The sequence below is a fragment of the Talpa occidentalis genome, unplaced genomic scaffold, assembly GCF_014898055.3.
Source record: "Talpa occidentalis isolate TD23 unplaced genomic scaffold, MPIMG_talOcc4v2.1 talOcc4.9, whole genome shotgun sequence".
Classification (NCBI taxonomy): domain Eukaryota; kingdom Metazoa; phylum Chordata; class Mammalia; order Eulipotyphla; family Talpidae; genus Talpa; species Talpa occidentalis.
The window spans coordinates 95727137-95749304 of NW_023605305.1; the positions used below are offsets into that span (position 1 = coordinate 95727137).

Sequence of the window (22168 nt, forward strand, 5' to 3'; positions counted from 1 at the left end):
TACTTACTTGATTTTTAATCCCTGGCTCTGTGTCCTCCCCTCCTGTCTCCAGAGCCCACAGTGATCAGCACATGGTAAATGCTCAATACTTACTGAATGTTCTTGAATGAATAGCAAATATTAAGGATGGATCAAGAATTAAAAAGAATCTGGAGGTAAAAGTTGCTTTTATAAAACCCCCAAATGACAACTTCCAATTTTCTAGTTTCCTTTGCAGATTTACTTTGGTTTGTCTTTGTAAATAATAGCAAGGAAGTATGGCACAAGGATATACGGTCAAATCATTATAGGTAAAATACCAGTAAGGACACATAAAAAAATTTAAGTTTTCATTCATGTATTGAAGAAATGAATTTTATTTACACTACTAATAGATCCCAGATACTCCAGTTACTTTGAGATATAATTATCTTATTAATGCCAAGAAAAATATCTTCCAGTATTTCAGTTTTAACAAATGTAATTAAATTGCTTATTCTATAGAGTAAGAAGCAACTAATGAATCTTTTTGGAAATAAAAAATAGGTATATACATTACCCTGATGCCTAAGCCAAAATATATCTAACAACAAATTTTCTTGATTTTATTAGTCATAAAAATAAAGGAAAAATATATTGCAAGTATTTTCTTATAGACAATTTCAATTAGAAAACAATAGTTTAATGAAAACAATACAGAGGTTCATGTGAGTGAACTGATATGGAGGCAAGAAGTATTCAAAACGTGACAGATGACAGTATTGTCAAATATAACTAAAGAATATCTGCCTCAGTGACACCATTTACAGGTGGTAATTAGAGTTTTACATATCTTCATTTTTTCTTTTATTTAAGGAAAATGCAAATCAGTAGGTTATGACCCTAAGTTGTAATTAAGAACCCCTTCTTTTAGCTTGTATGATGTAGCCTTTTGATTTGATAATTCCTCTACTTTTAACAATGACCGAATATCGGAGCAGCCACAGTGGCACCCAGTCATGTGCTTGTATGTCAGGGATGCTCTCTCGAAGAGCTTCTTGGAAACTTGCTTCAGAAAGCAGTTCTTAGAAAACAAAAAAACAACAAATAAAAACCCTAAGTGTTAAATTTGAAAGCAAAAGCACTTTACTATGCTGGTACGCATTAAAATACAACGAAAGAAACATTTTGAAAATGAATCTGAAGCAAAGTATCAGCAAGACCCAAGCTATTCTTTAGAATGTATCTACACTTGTACTCTAGCTTATTTCACTAGTGACTACTTCTAGAGTGTGGAATCTGCATATTTGTTTTGAAGATCTCTGGGTGAGTATAACATTAGACTACATAGGAAGGTAAAAAGAGATTAAAAGCAAAAAAAGTCATCCATCATTCTTTCAAATTGGAGATGGACAATATCTGCTCTTCATATCTCTAAAACTAGAAATCATACTTTAGTTACAGCCTAATTTACTTATTTTTCACATTTATATATTTCCCATGTAGTAACATATTCTGTGAAATTATTTTAAATAATTCTCCCACTACTACACTATATAGACATAACATGTATTTCCTTATTGCTGGTCAAGAAATATATAGGTTCTCCCTAACATTTTGGTAATAAAATAATGCTATGATGAACATTCTTATGCCTAACTATGTAACAACAGTATAAGGACACTTTTAAGGATTGATATGTAGCGTACTCTGCCACTTGCTGTCCAGAAAAACTGTACTTTACATATTTTTACCAGTAGCTGATAATGCTAGAGCGCCATGCCAATCTTACTATTTCCTTATGAGAACCAGTACTTGTTTAAAAAGTCTGTGATGGTTATCTTTTGAGTATCTTTGATAAAGTCATTATTCTAATTCACATTTATATTTAAGGCTTCAAACACTGTTCTGATATACCACTCCCCTGCTTACTTGTCTTCTGTCCCCATTTGGATGGATCTAGAAATTCTCAACTACATTCATACCTTGGGGCCTGTGAATCCATTTGCTCTTCCCTGGACACTTTTATTCCTTAGCTAACTTTTCTTCACAGCATATACCACCACTTATCACATTTAATGTTTATGTTTACTGTCTGTCTCCTCTCACTAGAATATAAATTCCATGAGGGGTAGAATTTGTCTAACTTAATCCTTTATTCTCTAGTACTTAGGACAATGCCTGGTACATAAGTGTTTCATATGAAAAGATTCCACCAGTGTCAGAACCAACCACACAGACGGTAGTAAGTGACCCTCTATTCACAGTATGATTTGGGAGCACTTAAAGGACTCACCTGCCCTGAAGGAAATGCTGTGATATTTGAACAGCATCAATAGTAAACTCTCATCAACTGTCAATTATATGGTGTGCCACCACTTTTCTGAATACTTTACATGTATGAACTCATTCTGAACTCACAGGTTAACCCTATGAGAGACGGTAATACCCCCTTTACAGAGGAAAAATGCATCTGGGAGTTGAGATAACTTACCCAAGGACAGACAACTAGTAAAAGGTAATTTACATAAATAGAATGCAAATGTGTCTTTGGAAAAGTAATACTGCTATGGATTTATTAGGTTGTGTGAGAAGAGGACCCTGAGGGAATGAGATTAGATTTAATGGGTGTGGGGGAAGGGATAAAGCAAATATAAAGGGGAAAGTTTTAAAGTCAGAATTACCTACATCACAATTTTACCTTGAATGTAGTTAAACTGTTACCACAACTTCTAGGACAAAGAGTAATGGAAAATAAACCTTTTCTGAGGAATAAGGGTAATTTTAGAACAGAGGTGTGCCTTTAGGGGGGTTATAAACTAAGTTCTATTTTAGGTGGTAAGAGTTAAATGTTTTACAACTTGATTGCTGAAAAAATAAAAAATTTGACACAAAATCAGAACTATGCTATTCATTCATTAACTTAATTACATCTTTTAATTCAATTATTATCACTAGAATCAGTAAATGACAAATTCGTTAAGAATTCCTTCATTTCAGATCAAAGTTTCTGAAGATCAGTTTATAAATTATTTCTCCCTTTTTCTGTTCTTTGTCTTCATTATTTTTGGGTTTTTTGTACCTATGTTAAAGTTATAAGACAACCATGTGTCAAATTACATCAGTAGTAAAAATACCAAAAGAAGAAATCTACCTCCTCATATAGATGAAGTATATTTTTTCACAACAATAATGTATAGCCTGTAACTCACATATCAACAATAATGTATAGTCTGTAACTCACATGTCAACATCCTAATTAAGTAATTTAGATAACATGGAAATAAAATACTAAACACCCTTGTCTTTTCCTATTTCCTCTTTTACTGGAAAAAGAATAGTATTTTTTTTGTCCCTTCAAAGAGAGCTAGAATAAGGAATAGGCTCATCCACCAACTTTTAGTAGTAATTGCTGCTGTAAGAGTTCTCCCAAAGTAAACAGATAAATTTATATAATACCTGCTAATATATGTAAAATTAAAATTTAAAGCCACCTGGTTGACTTGACTAGTTATTTTAATCTGAGGCTCTACTTTCTCATTAACAAAATGCCTATTTTCAGCTGTTGTGAGGATGACAGATATCTCTACCATATTTAGTTTGATGCCTAGCATTGAGGAATAATAACTATAAAAACTCCCTTTCCACTCCCAATGAAACAGCAAAAGAAAAGACAAACAACCCCCCCCCCGCAAAAAAAAAACCAACCAAACAAAAAAAAACCCACAAGACTGTAATTGCTAAAAAATAGCATAAAATCTTCAGAGGTTATCTATAAACATTCTAAAAATAAACAAGTTGAATCAAATCACCATTATTCTGTCATCTTTTTAGGCATGGAAGTAAAAGCTGAATGTTCTTTCTCTAGGAATCATCTATAAAATAGGATTTCCTTTATTAATAGACTAGTATTAGTAAACAGCATTTAATAAACTAGAAGCTATATAGAAATGCCATGGAGTTTTGAAACTTTCACAAGACATTTCTCACTTATCACTATGCCAAAAATAGTGTTTCACAGAGCCCACATATTTACTAAGTAAAACTCTTCTCTCTATGAAACAGTGAAAAATGAGGGGGAAGTATGGGAAAAAAAATAGTAAAAAAATGAGAAGATGCTGAATAGTATAAAGTGTTATTCCAGCTTTTCTAGTAATCTTGCAAAACAGTAATAAAAAATTACTCTGCATCAAATAGGTAAGTCATTCTCTAGCCCAATATTTTTGATTAACACCAAACATGGGTGACTTGAAAATATTAAAATATTCAATCAATCACCTATCTTACGATGCTTAAGTTTCAAATTAAAATGTATAAGGTCTTTTCCCAGATATCCTTTTTAATTAAGTGGCTCTTTGGTGCAATCTTTGCTGTACTAGACAATTCTACATATTTAGAATATTTTAAAAGATCTCTTCTGTTTAGTTTAGTATTTATAAACCTCAACAAACCAGATGTTCAGGAAATAATCACTGATTTTTCCCTGCCTTGGTACAAAGACAAAACTATACCTGCTGAAAATAAAATGAAGGCATATATGTTTTGAACGAACCAGTAAGAATTCAAGGTAATAGCATGATACATTTATCAACATACACAATTAAAAGTTAAATTTTAAGACGTAGCTCCTTATAAGATATCATTACCAATTTCTATTAATGAAAACATCAGTGTTACCTTTTGGATCATTATGAGTTAATAGCTGTATGTCAAATTGTTTAGCGAATGCAGTCAAATCGGGTGGCATCACACAGCATGAGGCAAGATTAACTTGGTTACTATTTGGTTTTACCTAGAAGTGAAAAAAAAAATGACATCCTAATTAAGTAATACAAAAATTGAAAGTAATAGAGGACTCAATTCTAGAACATACAAAATGTAACATTCTACAGTGCTTAGTCTATAATTTTACATGAATGTGTTAATACATGCTTTTCTAGTTCATGTCAATGGTAACGGAAAGATAATAGCTCTACAAGGAGAAAAAGTCACTATATACTATTAAAAAGTCTCATGCTAGAACCTATAATCTAAAATATCTGCCTCACAAACAAACATGATTCTAGTGTGATGGTTCTAGTTATAGAGGGACTATGTCTTTTTTTTTTTTAAATAGAGGCATGTTTTATTTATTTATTTTATTTGTTTGTTTGTTTTGTTTATACATGCACTGGGTACAGTCAGAAGCGCGGGAGGGTGAGAGAATTCACCAGAGCCAGAGTGGGGAGCAGAGCAGGCAGAAGGACTGAAGTACACTGCTGAGGGGAGCAGCAGGCGGCAGGAGAGGTCTGCACGCCATGTGGGATCCTCCTCTGGTGGCTGGGGAGCAGCCAGGTATCGAACCTGGCACCGCAGAGGCCGCGGGCAGCTTCGCAGCCCAGCACTCAACCGCTGCGCCACCAGGGAGGCCCTAGAGGGACTATGTCTTAAAGGTATAGGATCAAATACAAATGATAAACATACTTAACATTAAGGGACAAAGTATAGTTATTAATCATTAACATTTTGAAAAAGAATTATATAATTTCTGTTAGATGCCCAGGTTAATTTAAAAATACATTCTAGATCAACCAAGCTTTCCCAGTAGGACTTTAGCCACATTCCAGCTATTATCAAAGGGAGAAGAGACAATAATTTTTCTAGGGTCTTCCTATCCATAGGAAACTGAAAGCTCTGAAAAGAACAAGGCTAAGGATGAAGTAAAAGAAATGAAGAAAAATAAATAGGGTAAAGATAAAACATGTAAGCAACTTCCCTAGTAATTTTGTAATTAGGTCAGAGAAGGGGTGATTAATTTATGACATTCCTTATTAAGTCATATAAACTAGACTCTTAAATATTCTTAAATAACAATCAGCAAAATATTTGATATATTTCACTAGTATTCCCTTCGGAAATTAGTCATTGCCTAATGAAAAATGAATTTTTTCATCAAACTGAAGGAAACAGCCATAATTCATCTGGCTATGAAAGCTTTGACATGTATTTTCTAGGGTTTTTATCATTCATTTTAAATCAGATTAAGTTCAATTAAACATGTATTTAAAAAGAAAATCCAATGCTTCACAATAAAACCTGCCTCAAAACTCCCACACTAGAGATCTGATGAACAGTATAGTAAATACTGATAATACTGTATTATAATCATCAAACTTGCTAAGAAACTAGAACTTAATTATTCCTGCCTCAATTATTCCTTATTCTTAAAAAGGATTAGCATGACAATCACATTAAAATATATAAATGTATCAAATGTCAACATGTAGAACTTGAATTTACACAATGTTGTGTGTCAAATGTATTTCCATAAAATGGCATTTTTATAAAACAAAAACCTCCCACATTTGGAATTGTCATCCCACACTAAGTGTCCCCAGTGTGCATGATGCTCAACAGTGTGCAGTAAAGAATGTAACAAGCAGACTTCTCCCAGAGTGGAGTGCGCATGAGCTACAGTTGTCCTTTACCTGTGCCCACTGATACAGCTGTTCCAACTGTGTTTTGTCTAGATCAGAGGTACCTATAGCAACAATCTTTTTGCTCTGAACTAAATTTTCTAATTCCTCCCAGTAAGGTTGCAAATGCTCCAAGGAAAGATTAACTCCATCTTCAATAGGAGGTGAAGCAATGATCACAGAATCCAGCTGTGCAACTCCAAGGACTGAGCAGGCTGATGTGAAGGAAAACAAAGATAAACATTTGTTATGTAGTAAAAATGAAGAAGCATTTTCTATATCCTCCAAGTATGACCACTGAATTCTGTCTTTATGGTGCACTAGTTTTCTACATGACAAATTATTTACTAATTTACAATATTCCCATTTAGAACATTAGATCTGCCATTGAGAATATTTCCACCATTTAAAATTGTGTAAGTACTTCTAACCTGCTTCCTTTCTGGGGAACTCACAGATATAATGGCTCCTCTTTCTAGGGGACACACCTCCTTCCTTCCTGGACCCAGGATTTTCTTGTAACCTTCTTATCCTCATAAACTTTTCAATTCTACTTGCTCACTAATATTGCATATGATCATGAGAATTCTAACTGGCTATCCTATATTTGGTAGCCATAGCAAAGAATAAACCTGATACTCTGAAAACTGTACCTATGTATTAATCTGTATTTATAGAGGTAGAGAATTTCTAACTCTCTTCAAGAGCTGATTTTTAATGATTATTACTTATTCCACAGTTATATTAAAGAACTAATTAGAGTTTCCAACATGTATAATACTGGAATGTTTTAAAAGAAAAAGCACAAGTTTTCCTGGCCAGGCTGGAGCAAGGCAGCACCAACTTGTGCACCAGGGGATGGCTGGTGCTCTGAGTCCGCTGAGGAAAGGGCTAGCGCTTCTGGGTGGGAGGTTCTTGGTGCTCAGAAATACACTGAAAGTCTCCAGAGAAGCAGCATCTGTAGATCTTCCAAATCGCCACACAACTGAAGGAATCAATGCCGGTTCTAAAGACACTGACAAACTTCCTGATGCCTAGCTCTCATTTATGTGTGGTGACAGTTTATTTCTCTGTTGTAAATCACCCATAATTAAAGAATATAGTAGAAATTTTTAAATTTGAAGAAAATTCTTTTTTGCATCTAAAAACAATTAAATGTGAGCTTTTTCCAAGTATTCAGAAAAGTACTTGTACTTACATTGGACAAACTTTGTTTACTACAGCACAAATAAAGTGGTAGCAGGAGAGATCAAGTGGGACTGGGAGTGGAAAGGAACTATTTCAGCCACCACACCCTGTGAACTGGAGCTGTGGAGAACCCTGCAAGATTCCCCGCGGTGGTGAGCGAACGGCTCCAGGCGCCATTAGAGAACAACAGAGACTCTGGAGACCTGCACACAGCCCCGGGCCGGCTGGTAAGCTTGCGCAGAAAAGCGGCGCGCTTCAAAAGCAAATGAAGATCGCGGCTGCCCAGGTCCCCGCGCCTGCGACCTAGGCTTGCGGGGAGACGCGGAGGCCCTCACTGAGGTGAAAGTTCCTCACTGAGTAATCAGGAACCAGGCGCCCAGGCACGGGAGCGGGGTGCAAAAGGCGCCATTCCTGCGGCCACTGAACTGGGCTACAGCCTGCATCCTGGACCTGAGGGCTTTGGAACAGAGACCCGGGGCACGAAATTCGGGGCGTGGGTTCTCCACGACAGTGGGGCACAAGGCAGACACAGCACCCCAAAGCCGTTGAGGTTTACCCTACCATTCCTGCTCTGTTCCCTGTCCCACGGGGGGAAAAACAGCCCCCCAAGGACAATAGGAGAAATCTCTGGCGCCACCTAGTGACCAGAAAAAAAAAGTCACTAACACCCCATAGAACAGGGAAATTTCTTCAGAAAAGACTGCTTGAAAAGGGCAGAAGGCTCCCGGAGGAGCCAGTGGCCAGCTGGGAAGTTAGCCCACGCCAGGCCCCTTCCGACCAGCGGTCTGAGCCCACAGGGGGAGCGGGCACCAACGGCCGGGGCAGACCGGGCGCGCAGAAGAGTGTGCCTGAGACCGGATGCGCAGGGACTGCGTCCCGCATCGCCATTTTAGAACAGGGACATTTCTTCAGTAAAGACTGCCTGAAACCAGCAGAAAGCTCCCTCAGAAGCCAGAGATGGCTCCTGGAGGAGCCAGAGGGGAGCAGAGAAGTTCACCCAAGATGCCGGCCAGTCCCAGCAACACAGTGTCCCAATGCATATGACAAATTAGAAAACAGACAGTAGGGAGTAGAAGAACCACACACAACCTAACAACTCCTCAGGAAAAAAGCACACCACAAAAAGAAAACCACCTCCCAGATTGCAACGACAGTAACTTGGAAGAACTTTTGAGCCTTCCAGAAAGAGAATTTAAAATTGCCATGATTAAAAAATTGACAGAACTCATAAAGGAAAAGAATGATATGAGAAAAATAATAAATGATCAGAAGAATGAAATTGAGTCCCTAAAGGGGGAAGCAAAAGAAACACAGGAGATCAAAGAATTAATGGAGGAACTAAAGAACTCTGGGAAAAGAAACTATACTACAAAGTCATAATCATCAAAACTGCATGGTACTGGAACAAGAACAGACATACAGACCAATGGAATCAAATAGAAAATCCAGATATAAACCCACAGATTTATGGTCAACTAATCTTTGAGAAAGGAGCAAAGACTATGCATTGGAGCAAAGAAAGTTTGTTCAATAAATGGTGCTGGGAAAACTGGGTCGCTACATGCAAAAGAATGAAGCTTGACCACTCCCTCACACCATACACAAAAATCAACTCAAAATGGATTAAAGAACTAGACATAATACCTGAAACCATAAAATACATAGAAGGAAAGATAGGCGAAACACTACGTGATTTGCACATCAAAGACATCTTTACAGACACATCACCCAAAGCAGTGATAGTGAAGGCAAAGATAAACAGCTGGGACTACATCAAATTAAAGAGGTTCTGCACAGCAAAAGAGACAATAACAAAAACAAAGAGAAACCCCACCAACTGGGAGAACATTTTTGCACATAACACTAATGATAAAGGACTGATCACAAAAATCTGCAAAGAGCTGATGAGACTCAACAACAACAAAGAAAATAATCCAGTCAAAAATGGGCAGAAGAGCTAAAAAGAAACTTCTCTGAAGAGGAAATGCAAATGGCCAACAGGCATATGAAAAAATGTTCAACATCACTTGTAATCAGGGAAATGCAAATCAAAACTACCATGAGATACCATCTTACACCAGTGAGAATGGCACATATTAAAAAAACTAGCAACAACAAATGTTGGCGAGGGTGTGGAGAAAAAGGAACTCTTCTGCACTGTTGGTGGGAGTGCAAACTGGTCCAACCACTATGGAGAGCTGTGTGGAGATTTCTGGACCTACTAAACATAGAGGTTCCATATGATCCAGCAATTCCACTCCTAGGTATTTACCCAAAGGACACAGAAACATCAATTCCAAAGAACACCTGCACCCCTATGTTTATAGCAGCTCTATTTACAATAGCTAAGCTTTGGAAACAGCCCAAATGCCCAAAATATAGATGACTTGATCAAGAAGATGTGGTACATATATAACATGGAATATTACTCAGCATTCAAAAAAGATAAACACATGCAATTTGCAGCAACATGGATGGCGCTGGAAGGGATCATGCTCAGCGAAATAAGCCAGAAAGAAAAAGAAAAATACTGGATGGTCTCACTCATAGCAGGAATCTAGAAAACTTAAATAAGGGACCAGGAAAATGAATAACTATAAGAAAGTGAAAATCAAAATCAACAAAAAACTATGAACCAGAGACACTTTTTGGGGGGTGGGGGGCGGGAGGGGAGGGATTGGGGTCAGAATGGGGGGGTTGTAATTGTATGGGGAATATAAAAATAAAATTTATTATTTAAAAAAAAAGTGATAGCAGGAGAATTTGATTCAACAAATGAGATACTTCACCTGATTAAAAAAATACATCTATATTGTTGATATACTTGCTCATGAAATTTACTTTTTGGAAAAACTCCCTAATATGAATTTAACTCAACTGAAGATACTCAAGTTGGATATGCTGGTGAATAATTTACCTATCCACCCTTACTTGTGGGGTGTATGGATAGGTTGTTGCCCTCATGACCAGAAGCTCTTCGTTTATGACTGAACAATCATCCCTCATAAGAGCTTCTCCGCATCCAGAAGCCTACAATGACTATAGTTTATGTCAACAACAGATATGTTCTACAGGGACAGTCTGTGGCCTCGGTATTTGACAGGAAACTGCTCAGAGGCACTTTATACCACAGAGCCCTGTACCGTGAACTCTAAATTATACTTTTGGTATAAATTAGCAATTAATTGCTAATCTGAGCAAATTTAACAAAGTTGATCTGGAAATGTATTACAGTATAATTAATTTTATTTCAGTAAGGGTCCCTTTGGCTCTTAAAGCACTTTTAATATAAAAGGAAAAAAAGTCTTTAAAAACGCTAAGTAAAGAAGAAAACTACCTTCAGTAAAGTGAATATACTTGACACAAAATAAGCCTCATCTCGGCCTTCCATCTCCCTGAGCATAGCTCCACTGAAACCTGGTACACTGTATTTTCTTAAAATGTGAGTGACCTCAGTCAGCTCTAACAGTGTGACCACTGGGACTGGTCAGAACAGTGGATACATAACATACTTTGAGGTCTTGTATTTAAATCTTTTTTTTACTGTTAAAGAGTTGGAATTATATTGAAGATTTAACAAATCTCTGAAAAGAAAATGAATGAATAGCTGTAACCTAACCAGGTACTGAAAGTAGATATAAAATGCTTGGGTTTTTTTGTTGTTGTTATTGTTTTGGTATTTCACCTACAGCACTAAAAGGGCTAAGAATGTGACTAAGGAGAAATTCTAACCCAAACCATAGATATAACATTAAAATGTTACAACTTGTACATCCCTTTTCTATATCAAAATATGACCCTATATAAAAATATAAGATTCTATAGAAGCCTTAAGAAATTAGGTTAGAATTTTAAAAGGTAAAATAGCCTCATTTTCTTTTTTATTATTGTCTTTTTTTAAACTGACATAATGTTGGTTTACAACACTCTATAAGACTCAAGAGGCACAGGATCATTCCATTTCAGACATATGTTACCACACCATGCCCACCACCAAGGCCCCCATAATCCTCCACCACAGTCTACTGGATCCCTTCCCCTACTTTGCTCACCAAGTTCATTTCTTTTATACCTGGAATGGAACACAAGTTACAACTACCATACCTACACTAATTTAAAGTCTACTATGAAGATAAAAAGTGAAATTTTTGCTTACCCATGTCAACTGCACTTCTAGTTGACGATGAGGAGTTTGAGCCTACGATGAACAGTTTTGCTGGATAACAGAAAACAAAACTGATTACTATATTTGGGTAACATTCTATAACATAATATTAACACTGTTATAATACTAAGATAATGGATAATCTTGAATGAATTATTTTTCCTTTCTCAGTCACAAATTCTCTACTTTTCATTTTTTGAGGCATTAAAAAGTATATTTCCAGTCATTTTTAATTATATACTAGTTAGCAACAAATAGATGTCAAAACAAAAACAGCAATATTAATTTCCTATCAGAAGGCTGAATTAAACATTAATAGAGCATACACTTAACTGAAATTTATATAAAGATTAAATTAAAATTAATCTTACTAAAAAGGTAATTGGAAAAAAAACCATCAATAGTCCCACATCCCTGATACAATCATTTTTACTTTGAGGCATTATCTGCCAGTTCTTGGTTTCTACTTCTATTTGGCTTACCTTTATGTAATAAATATTTTTAATGTTTATGCAATTGTTATCTTAAAATTATTTTTTATCATAATACTAATATTTTTGCTCTACAAGTGAGAAAAACTTATAAAATAAAAAATACTGCAAATACCTCATTGTTTAAAGTAATTATGGTTTAGATTTTTGGCTACTTTGTCTTAGATAATTTTACATATTCACTTTTCATGCGTGAACATTATTTTGTAATTCTAATACGGTATAATTTAATAAATGCTTTCCTGTTTTTGAACATAGGAGGTTTGTTTCATCTTTTTGTTATCACATATAAATACTAAAACACCTTGGTAACTTTCTGTTCATCTTTATGCTGCAGCAATTTCCAAAAACAAACTATCAGAAATGTGATGAGTCACAGGATATGATCCTTTTTGTGCATCTTTTTCTATTTTATTTACTTCCTACTTTATGAAAGATTTGTACCAGTTTACTAGATCACTTACAGTTAAGAGTTGCAGTCCTAACACAGGATGCTATTTGAAAAAAAAGATACACATACACATACACACATCTTTTGCTAAGTCAACAGGCACAATATATACCTGCCCAGGACCACATTAATTGGCATTTCTTTGGTTACCAAGAAAATTAAGTAGTTTTCTATATTTACAAGGTTGAAGTTTTAGCTTGACAGGAACTCAAAACTTTAAGTGTATATCTTTACGTAAACCCACTATTCAAAACCTAAATTTACTCAACAGGCAATCAGATAGAGGGGTAGGTGAGCAAGAAGAGAAAAAATCAGAAAGAAATGGAGAGAAAATAGGGCAATGAAATACCTTATGTAAAGTGAATGGTATTTGATATACACAATACATTTTCCTTGTACAATCTTTCTTATATTTATCCATTCCTTCTATTGCCAATAACCTTGCTAAAACACTGCTCCCCTCACATCACCTCTTTACTTAAAAACCATGACACAGCTCCCCTACTAGGTGAGTCAACCTACACTACTTTGGTCCCACCTTAGCTCCCATTATTGTGCTCTGATATAAACTCTCCTCAGTAATATGCCTCTGGTCCTAAGTTTGTGCCCTTGAAATGGTTTCCTCTCTCTTTGAAAGATGAGGCATTTTTAGGTTAGTAGAGAAAGGAAAGGTCTTCATATGGGGAAGATTTTGATACCTATCAAAAATAGTAAGCCCTCTGTGAACTGAGAACTTGAAAGAGCTCCAAGATGGATCTAAACCATGAACTACAATCAACCACAGAAAAAATGCTTCTTTTACTTCCTTCTCAAGACAAATTATCAATTTGAAATGAACATAAAAAAGAGGTGTCATGTCAGGTACACCTGGATGAACCCTAGGTTCAACCATTTACTGGCTGCATGACAACTTTCAAGTTATTTAATGTCACCTGTGTAATGGGGTAATAGACCTATATAAATGGAAATATACCCATAAAGTGCCAAATACAGTGCCTGGTGCAAAGTAAGATCTAACAAATGGCAGTTGTTATGATTACAGTCAAATGACAATGCCATATCTTTTCTTTCTTGTCCATCCCAATAATGACTGCCACCACTACCACCAACACCTCAGTAACGACATGGTAATAAATAATAGCTAGCTAGCACTTACTCTGTGCAAGCACTGTGCTAAGTGCTTCTTTTGTTATTTCATCTAACTTACACAGAAGCCCATAAAACAGATGCATCCCCATTTATAGGTGGGTAAACTAAATAAGACTCAGAGAGATTAAATAATTTGTTAGCTCAAGATTACAGCAATATACCTGTATACTCAGGAGTTTTAATCTAGTCAAGGTTAATTTTTTAATAACTATGCTGTGCTGACTGAAAGCTGAGGGCAAGAACAGCACATCTTTTCATTAATTGAGCCAATCATGGTTTCTGCAAAGTAGTAGTCAATATATTTGTTGAAATGGGTGTAATTTGTTGCCCATACTTTTTCCTATACATAGTCCAGCAAGTTCAGCCATCGCTTACATTGTTTCACTAAGAAGGGAGGACTTACTCCTTTTGGAAAGACAATGCTCTCAAGTCTTCCATTTATTCTTTCCACATCCTCCACCTTAATCTGCCTACTGGCCTGAAGTCTGACACTTAAAGAGGTCATCATGAAGAACAGAAAGATGAGGTTTTATTCTGACCCTACTGAAGTAGCCAACCAACAATGACCTCCTCTTAGAGTTGACATTAAAATTATGTTAAAACTGGGTCTCCCTAGTGGTGCAGTGGGTTGAGCACAATGCTGTGAAGCTGTCCGCAGCCTCTGCAGTGCAGGTTCGATCCCGGCCCCAGCTGGGCGAGAATCCCACATGGTGCGGCAGACCTCTCCTGTTGCACCCGCTGCTCCTCTCAGTGTATTTCTGTCGTCTGCCTAGTCTCCTCCCTGCTCTGTCTCTGATGAATCCTCTCACCCTCCCACACCTCTGGCGTGTACCCCAGCTCTTGTATAAAAATAAATAAATCTTTTAAAAAAATGATGTTTAAACAGAATCTTTATATTTCCCATACTTCATATATTCCACACTGAGTTGCTCATTACCAGAAGGAAAGAAAACCTTATTCCCATGCCTGATAAAACCTTACTCCATCACTTCCACAAAATGAATTGTAAAGGTTGAACTTTACCAGAAACTTTCATTTCTTCTCTTTCATCAGGATTTATCTTTTCTACTGCATGAGATACAGTACATTCTAAGACATCTGGAAACTCCTATAATAAACAAATATTTACAATAAATTAATGTTTCTGATTAATTTATCTATTGTCCATAATGTCCTTTAGAAGCAGAGCATCTTTAAGACAACAGGGTTTTTGACCTGAGGTATGGATGGTTATATAAGGTTTATAAAACTTTGAAATAAAGGCAGTTTGTGCTGTATGTGTGTGTTCATTTTCTGCAAAAAGCATTTCATTTTGACCAGGAACTCAGAGGGATTGCATAACAAAAAATAAAAAAAGTGGTGGTGGGACAGGGGGTTATGTAAGGAATTAGAATCACTAACACAACAAATAATTTTACTTAGCAACCAATAAAAAATAAAAATTTATTACACATTCTGGACAATGACATATTAAAAACCTTGTATATTAACCAGAAACATTTTATATGGAAATATTTTCTTCTGAGCACAAAAATAAAGGTCATTTCAATGCATAGTAATGAATTGTTTATGAGGAATATGATAAAATGCTAGCACACATAAATCAGAAACATTAATTCACATTTACAAGATTAAAACAAAATAAACAATGAGAACTTTCCCCATGATTCTTGAGCACATGACAACGGCTGGCATATATCAGGGACTCATTACGTGTTTATAGTCATGCATAAATGTAGTGGTCATTTCAGAGAAAGAGACTGACAAAAGACATTAGTCAATGTCTGCCTAATGATTGTAGAGTACTCAATTTGCAGTGTGCCTAGGAGAACAAGTATTTCAGCACGTACCCTCTCCCATGCTTTAAAAGTAGTTTATGTAATTTGTTATGAGCCTTTGGTTGAGCTACATTCCAGAGTGCTTTACAGACACGTACTCTGTATATTGACATTATAATAATAACTGTATACTAATATTTAATGAAACATAGTTCCTTTACCATTTCACCAGAAACTAGTATTTCAAAAATTCTAGTGATTATATTAATGCAGTGGTAATTGATCAAAGAAATCTAGCAACCAAAACTTTTTTTTAATTTTTTTTTTTTTTACATCACTGTTCATTTTTAAACACCCTCAGGTGAAGTCCCCATAGAGTTTCCTTCACCAATGCACCCATACACTGTCACCTCAGTCCCCTGTGCTCCTCCCTCCGTCCCTCTGATCCCTCTCCCTCCTCCTCCCCTGAAGTATGTCTCTGATTTATAATTGTCCATTTTTGCTTTGTTGTGTTTTGTACTGTTATTATTTTATTACACTGATGTCTTATTTGGTTCCCCTATATTCCTGCTGTAAGTGAAACCATCCAATATTTTTCTTTTTCCTTCTGGCTTATTTCACTGAGCGTAATTCCTTCTAGTTTCATCCACGTTGCTGCAAATGGCATGAGTTTATCTTTTTTTGATTGCTGAGTAATATTCCATTGTGTATATATATATGCCACATCTTTTTGATCCAGTCATCTATTTTTGCAACCAAAATTTTTTGACAGCTATTCTATTAGACCAAATTTGAACTGGAAGGAAGTGCATTGTGAGGAAACTGTGGTGGAAATTAAGCTCAGAGAATTCTAGTGCTTGTCTAGTTTAAGGATTGAATACAAAGACTATGCTAGGGCAGACTGCCATCTCAGCAAATCAGTCACAGGGAGTTTTGTGCTATCTATTGAACTTCTCTATCAAAACCGAGGAAATTAATTTTCTGCTTACTTACTTCCCTTTTAACATACATGGTTTCTTCATTCACATTTTACTCACCCTGACCAAATCTGGGCTGATTTGGGAACTCCATTCATTCAAGGTCTTTTGGATACAATCTCGAAGCTGCAAAAGGAATGTATTTTGAAACAATTAAACTCTACACATTTTCCTGTACTTCTAAGACAAGGATTATTAGTTTGATAAGTAGAAAAAAAGATGTCAATAGGAAAAACAAGAAGTTTAGTTCTACAAAGTTTTTGTTTTCTTCAACAAAGATAAAATTAGACCTGTTGTTATCCTACTCTTAATTCTCAAATGTCCTAGATCTAAAGCAGTAATCTAATTATTTTAATGTGTTTTTGTACCAATGAAAATTTAAGTAAAATTTTCAGACATAAAAGTATTCATAAGGAAGCAATTTTTTTTTTTTCAAGAATAAGGTTTACTAAAGAGGAAATTGGATTCAAGTCTGGGCAGCCTGGCTAGAACTAATATTAACTATGTTATATTCCTCATAGACAAATGATTCTCTAAATGTGGCCACAGAAACTTCTATGGCAGGTCCATCTGTGGTGTTTATTAAAAATCCAAACTCCTGAACCCCAGCCTAGACCTGCTCAGTTGTTCTCCAAGGGTAGCAGAACTTTCATTAAGCATCCCAAATAATTCACATGTACTCTAAAGTCTAAGAACCACCACATCCATATCTTAGAGAGGTTAACTTTCATAGTATCAGTCTAAAAGTCACTTCACACTTAGGCACACCTCCACCCAATCTTCAATGTTTCCTTATGTAAACAAATGCATTTTCACACTAATGTTATAGTATATTGCAAATTCATTAAACTATTTATTCATCTTTTATCTCATGTCAGAGCATTTCAAACTTATTTGATAGTGGCCCAAAGTAAGCCATATATTCAAATTGAGGGCCTACATATATAGCAAAAATTTCACAAAATGGTATTTTTATTCACAACATGCCAGATATTTCGATCATTTCTGTTCTACTAAATATACTACTGCATGACTCACTAAATTGATTTATGACCATTAGTGGGCAATACTAGCAGTCTGAAACCACCACTTCATAACTATACAAGGATACAATGTTTTGTATTCTATGGGCAATCTATGAAAATATAAATGAATAACTAGAAACAAGTCCCTATATTGCAAAAGCACTTTCCTAATAGCAACAACAGAAACCAGACCTCTGAACTCACTACATAATCTATGATTGCTTAGGATTAAAACTGATACAAGCAGTTTACTGCTTATATTTTAGTAAAGATAATGATAAATAACTGCTTTAACAAATTAAGAGCTTAGTCACCTATGTTAAGATTTACAATCCACAACAATAATTTATGTGCTATCCACAATTATCCACATGAATTTACAAGGTCTATATCTTCATGGAAAACATATTTATAATTAAATTTAAGTCAGTAGGTAAAACCTAGCTGATAATGATTCCAGATAGGTTTAACTATCAGTATTCTTTTAAAAATTAGTAAAAGTTGCAGCAAGACAAATGATACAATTCTAGCAAGAGAGCTTTGGCTCAAAGTATGGGAGAATTTTTTTTTAAGTATTTATTTATTTATTTGTTTGTTTGTTTGTTTATACATACAAGCACTGGGTACAGTCCGAAGGGCGGGAGGGTGAGAGAATTCACCAGAACCAGAGCGGGGAGCAGAACAGGCAGGCTGACGAAATACACTGCTGAAGGGAGCAGCGGGCGGCAGGGGAGGTATGCGCGTCATGTGGGACCCTCGCACTGCGGCCGGGGATCGAACCAGCGCTGCAAAGGCTGCGGGCAGCTTCACAACCCAGCGCTCCACCGCTGCGCCACCGGGAGGCCCTCAAAGTATGGGAGAATTTTAAGAAATTTTTCTTTGGAAGGAGAATTGATTTGTACACTGAAGGCTTTCCTATGAATTCATCAATTCAGAAAGCTAAGAATATTTTCAAAATATTCACCTTCTCCTTGAAACAATTTACTTAATATTGAATTCTGCAAAATATCAGAACAGTCAAGTGTTACAATATTATGAGAAATTCATTGACTGAATCAAAAATTTAGTGATTTTTAATCTTTTACATGTTATCTACATCTATTGAACATTAACCCTGTACTGCTTTGCTCTCTGCTCTTTATTCTTGTCACACACATTTTATCACTGAAGGTATCATTATAATGCAGTATATTATTACACCTAGAGTGGTATTAGAGTTTAAAAGATACCACATGATTCAATTGGTCAACTACCTTACAATAAAGAACTGGGCAAAACAGTCCTGCCAGTAATGCATTTAAAAAACAATACTTGATTTCATAAAATTCTCATGAAACAGAAAACCTGGACAGTGGTCATGGAATTAAAAAAACCCAAAACCGAAACAAAAAAGTCTTTTAGGAAATTTAATTGAACTCTACTCAATGTGTAAATCTCAATGAGTAATTTGTTCAGTTTTTTTAATTCAATGAGGTTAAGCTAGGCTATCATATCAAATAGCATATCCCAATTTGGAGTTCTGGTTCTTATAAAACTCTTCTTTGCATAGAAAAATGCATCTTTATATTCTAACCACTGTTGTCATATTTCGCCTATATTTTCTTTTTTAAAGATTTATTTATTAATACAAGCACTGGGTACAGTCAGAAGCGCTGGAGGGTGAGAGAATTCACCAGAGCCAGAGCCGGGAGCAGAACAGGCAGACGGACTGAAGTACACTGCTGAGGGGAGTAGTGGGCACGGCAGGAGAGGTCTGCTCGCCATGTGGGACCCTCGGGGGTGGCCGGGGATTGAACTGGCGCTGCAGAGGCTGAAGGCAGCTTTGCAGCCCAGCACTCAACCACTGTGCCACAGGGGAGGCCCTCCCCTATATTTTCATGTTTTCTAGTTCTTTAGTTCTGTTCCTCTTATGTAGGCCCCAAATAAACAGAAAAACCAGAATTAGTCCTTTGAAAAATGTTATCAAGCTGTGTGGGGTGTGACTTATTACTGCATTAAAGAATCAGATTTTTAAATATTAAAATAGGACAGAAAAATTAGAATACATGGTATATAATATATGTCAATATCTTTTCATGAAACTTTTGTTATATTTACATAACTATGAACTGGATTAGAAGGTAAAATGCATTTCTCACTGGCCTTGTGGTCAAAAACTTTGAAAGCCACTACTTTCTAGAGTGTGTTGTAGTGAGATAAGAGCAATTCACACACAGTATTATTAATATACATGCAAAATGCTGCATTGAACCATTAGCACTGGAGGAAATTAAAGATCTAGCACTAAAACCAGAAATACTTACCTTTGAGAGAAATAGTACAAGTGGGATGGTTTAAATAAAACAAGACTTAAAAACTGAGCTGGAAAATGAATGCAGGATATAACAGATTCTGATTCCTATAAAGTTACAGCCAAGAGTTCTTATTTCATGTGGAGGCTTACTCCCAAGGCCAGGCCTGGGCACAGGTCCATATTCAGAGGGAAGTCATCTGCTGCAAAGTCTATCACCAACACCTTATCTAAAAGAGCAGAAACTGTCCAAGCACACAGCTGATAACATCACACTATGACACAGCTTAGGACGTTTTTTTCTTTTCATCAAATCTGCTTTATCTTTCTGACCTGAACCCATGATAGGGAGATAAATGTGTGCACGACATATTATCTCTTTTATTTTATTTTATTTTTTTAAAGATTTATTTATTTATACAAGCCCTGGGTACAGTCAGAAGCGCGGGAGGGTGAGAGAATTCACCAGAGCCAGAGCGGGGAGCAGAACAGGCAGAAGGACCGAAGTACACTGCTGAGGGGAGCAGCGGGCGGCAGGAGAGGTCTGCGCGCCATGCGGGACCCTCCTCCGGTGGCCGGGGAGCAGCCGGGGATCGAACCAGCGCTTCAGAGGCCGTGGTCAGCTTCGCAACCCAGCGCTCAACCGCTGCGCCACCAGGGAGGCCCTATGATCTCTCTAAATTCTCACAATGACCCTATGAGAAAAGTATCATCCAACTTTACAGCTGTGCAAACAGAGAGGGTCACTACCCCGCACTCACAGAACTCCTAAATTAAAGGTCTATCTTATTTAATTTTTAATCCTAAAATTGCACCGTACCAGCGACATGTCTCGGCAATTAAATGTCCACAGTCAACGACTGATTCTCCCACAGGAATGACCAGCTCAGCAACAAATATGTAATCTCAATTCCAGATCAATCTCTGCCACTTCAAGTGACAGCCTTTCGGCAAATCAACAGGCCGATTATTTTTCCGGCAAGAAAAACAAATACGTTATTTCACAGCCCAATTTGAGTGTTGACACTCTTGCCGCGCAGCAATAAACTGTCAACACCCTAAAAGCTAACTCTATTATTCACGTTACCTCACACGAATCCTCAAAAAGCTCATCTCTAAACTATTTCTTCACCGGGACACCGTGGAGGGCAGAGAACGCGAGGCAGGAGAGCGACCGAGCCAGGCACGGCCCCCTCGGAGTCCCTCGCAAGCACGTCCGAGGGTCTATCAGCTGGGCGCACCCCGAGAAGCGTCCCCCGTGAGAAGTTGCACCTGCCAAGTTTTTAAAAATGCGTGCCCCCCAGGAGGAGGAGGTTGGCCGGCGCCGAGGTGCAGACCCGCCGGCGAGCCCAGGGCGCGCCCCCCGGCCCCCGCCCGCGCGCACCGCCCACCGCCCGCCCGGGCCGCCTGCCCGCGGCCTGCCCTCCGCGCCCGGGCTCCGGGGCGCGCCCGCCCGGCCTCACCTCCTCGCTGTGCGTGGACGGGCACTTCTTCCGCAGGCGCCCCCAGTTGAGCAGGTTGCCCGTCTGCAGGTGCAGCGTGCGGGCCCGCGCCAGGAGCGCCCCGGCCGCGCGGCAGTCGGTGCCCATGGCAGCGGCCGACCGAGGGAGCCGAGCCGCAGCGGGGCCGCGGGCGGGGAAGGAGGCCGCCCCGGAGGACGCGGTGCCCGCGGCCGCAGAGCCGAGCGCGAGGCTGCCCGCGCCGCGTGGGGGTCCTCGGCCTGCGCTCCCACCCGGGGGAGGAGGGCGGCCGGCGGCGGAGCGGGGCCCGGGAAGGACGCGCCGCGTTGGCGGCTCCAGAGACCGCGGCCGCCGGCGGAGAGTTGACTCCCGAGTGAGGGAGCCGTTTCCTGGAAGACAATGACTAAGCAGAAATCGCGGCGCAGAAAGTGCTTCGTAACCGTTACCGTCCCGCGGCGGGGCCGGACGGGGCGGGGCGGGGCGGCGAGTGGGCTGCGGGGCGCCGGCCCGCGGGGGACTGGCCCTCGGCCTGCGCCGGGCGTGGCGCCTGGCGGCGGGCGGGCGCGCGACGGAGGGAGCGCCGGGCGCGCGGGGCGCGAGGGGCGGGGCGGGGCGGCGCGGGCTGGCGCGCGGCAGGGCGCCCCCTGTCGGCCAGAGGACGCCGCGCCGCGCGCCTCCTCAGGAAGCCGCCAAGTGCGCTCGCGGTCTCAACCCCCAGCCAATGGGCGGTCGCGCTGCTTCTCTGTCACACTTTCAAAATGACGGGGAAAGGGGCCTCCCT

The 22168-nt window shown here is 38.4% G+C and overlaps 1 protein-coding gene across 1 annotated transcript; it reads right to left on the bottom strand.

The window, feature by feature from the left end:
* Positions 1-332: 332 nt before the first annotated feature.
* On the bottom strand, positions 333-21932 carry GCLM (glutamate-cysteine ligase modifier subunit). Its single transcript, XM_037498223.1, has 7 exons — positions 21391-21932; positions 16673-16738; positions 14881-14965; positions 11758-11817; positions 6426-6628; positions 4636-4750; positions 333-1042 (listed from the first exon to the last, which is right to left on the bottom strand). Exons 1-7 carry the CDS (start codon positions 21514-21516, stop codon positions 873-875), a joined length of 825 nt encoding a protein of 274 aa, XP_037354120.1. The 5' UTR covers positions 21517-21932; the 3' UTR covers positions 333-872.
* Positions 21933-22168: the final 236 nt, after the last annotated feature.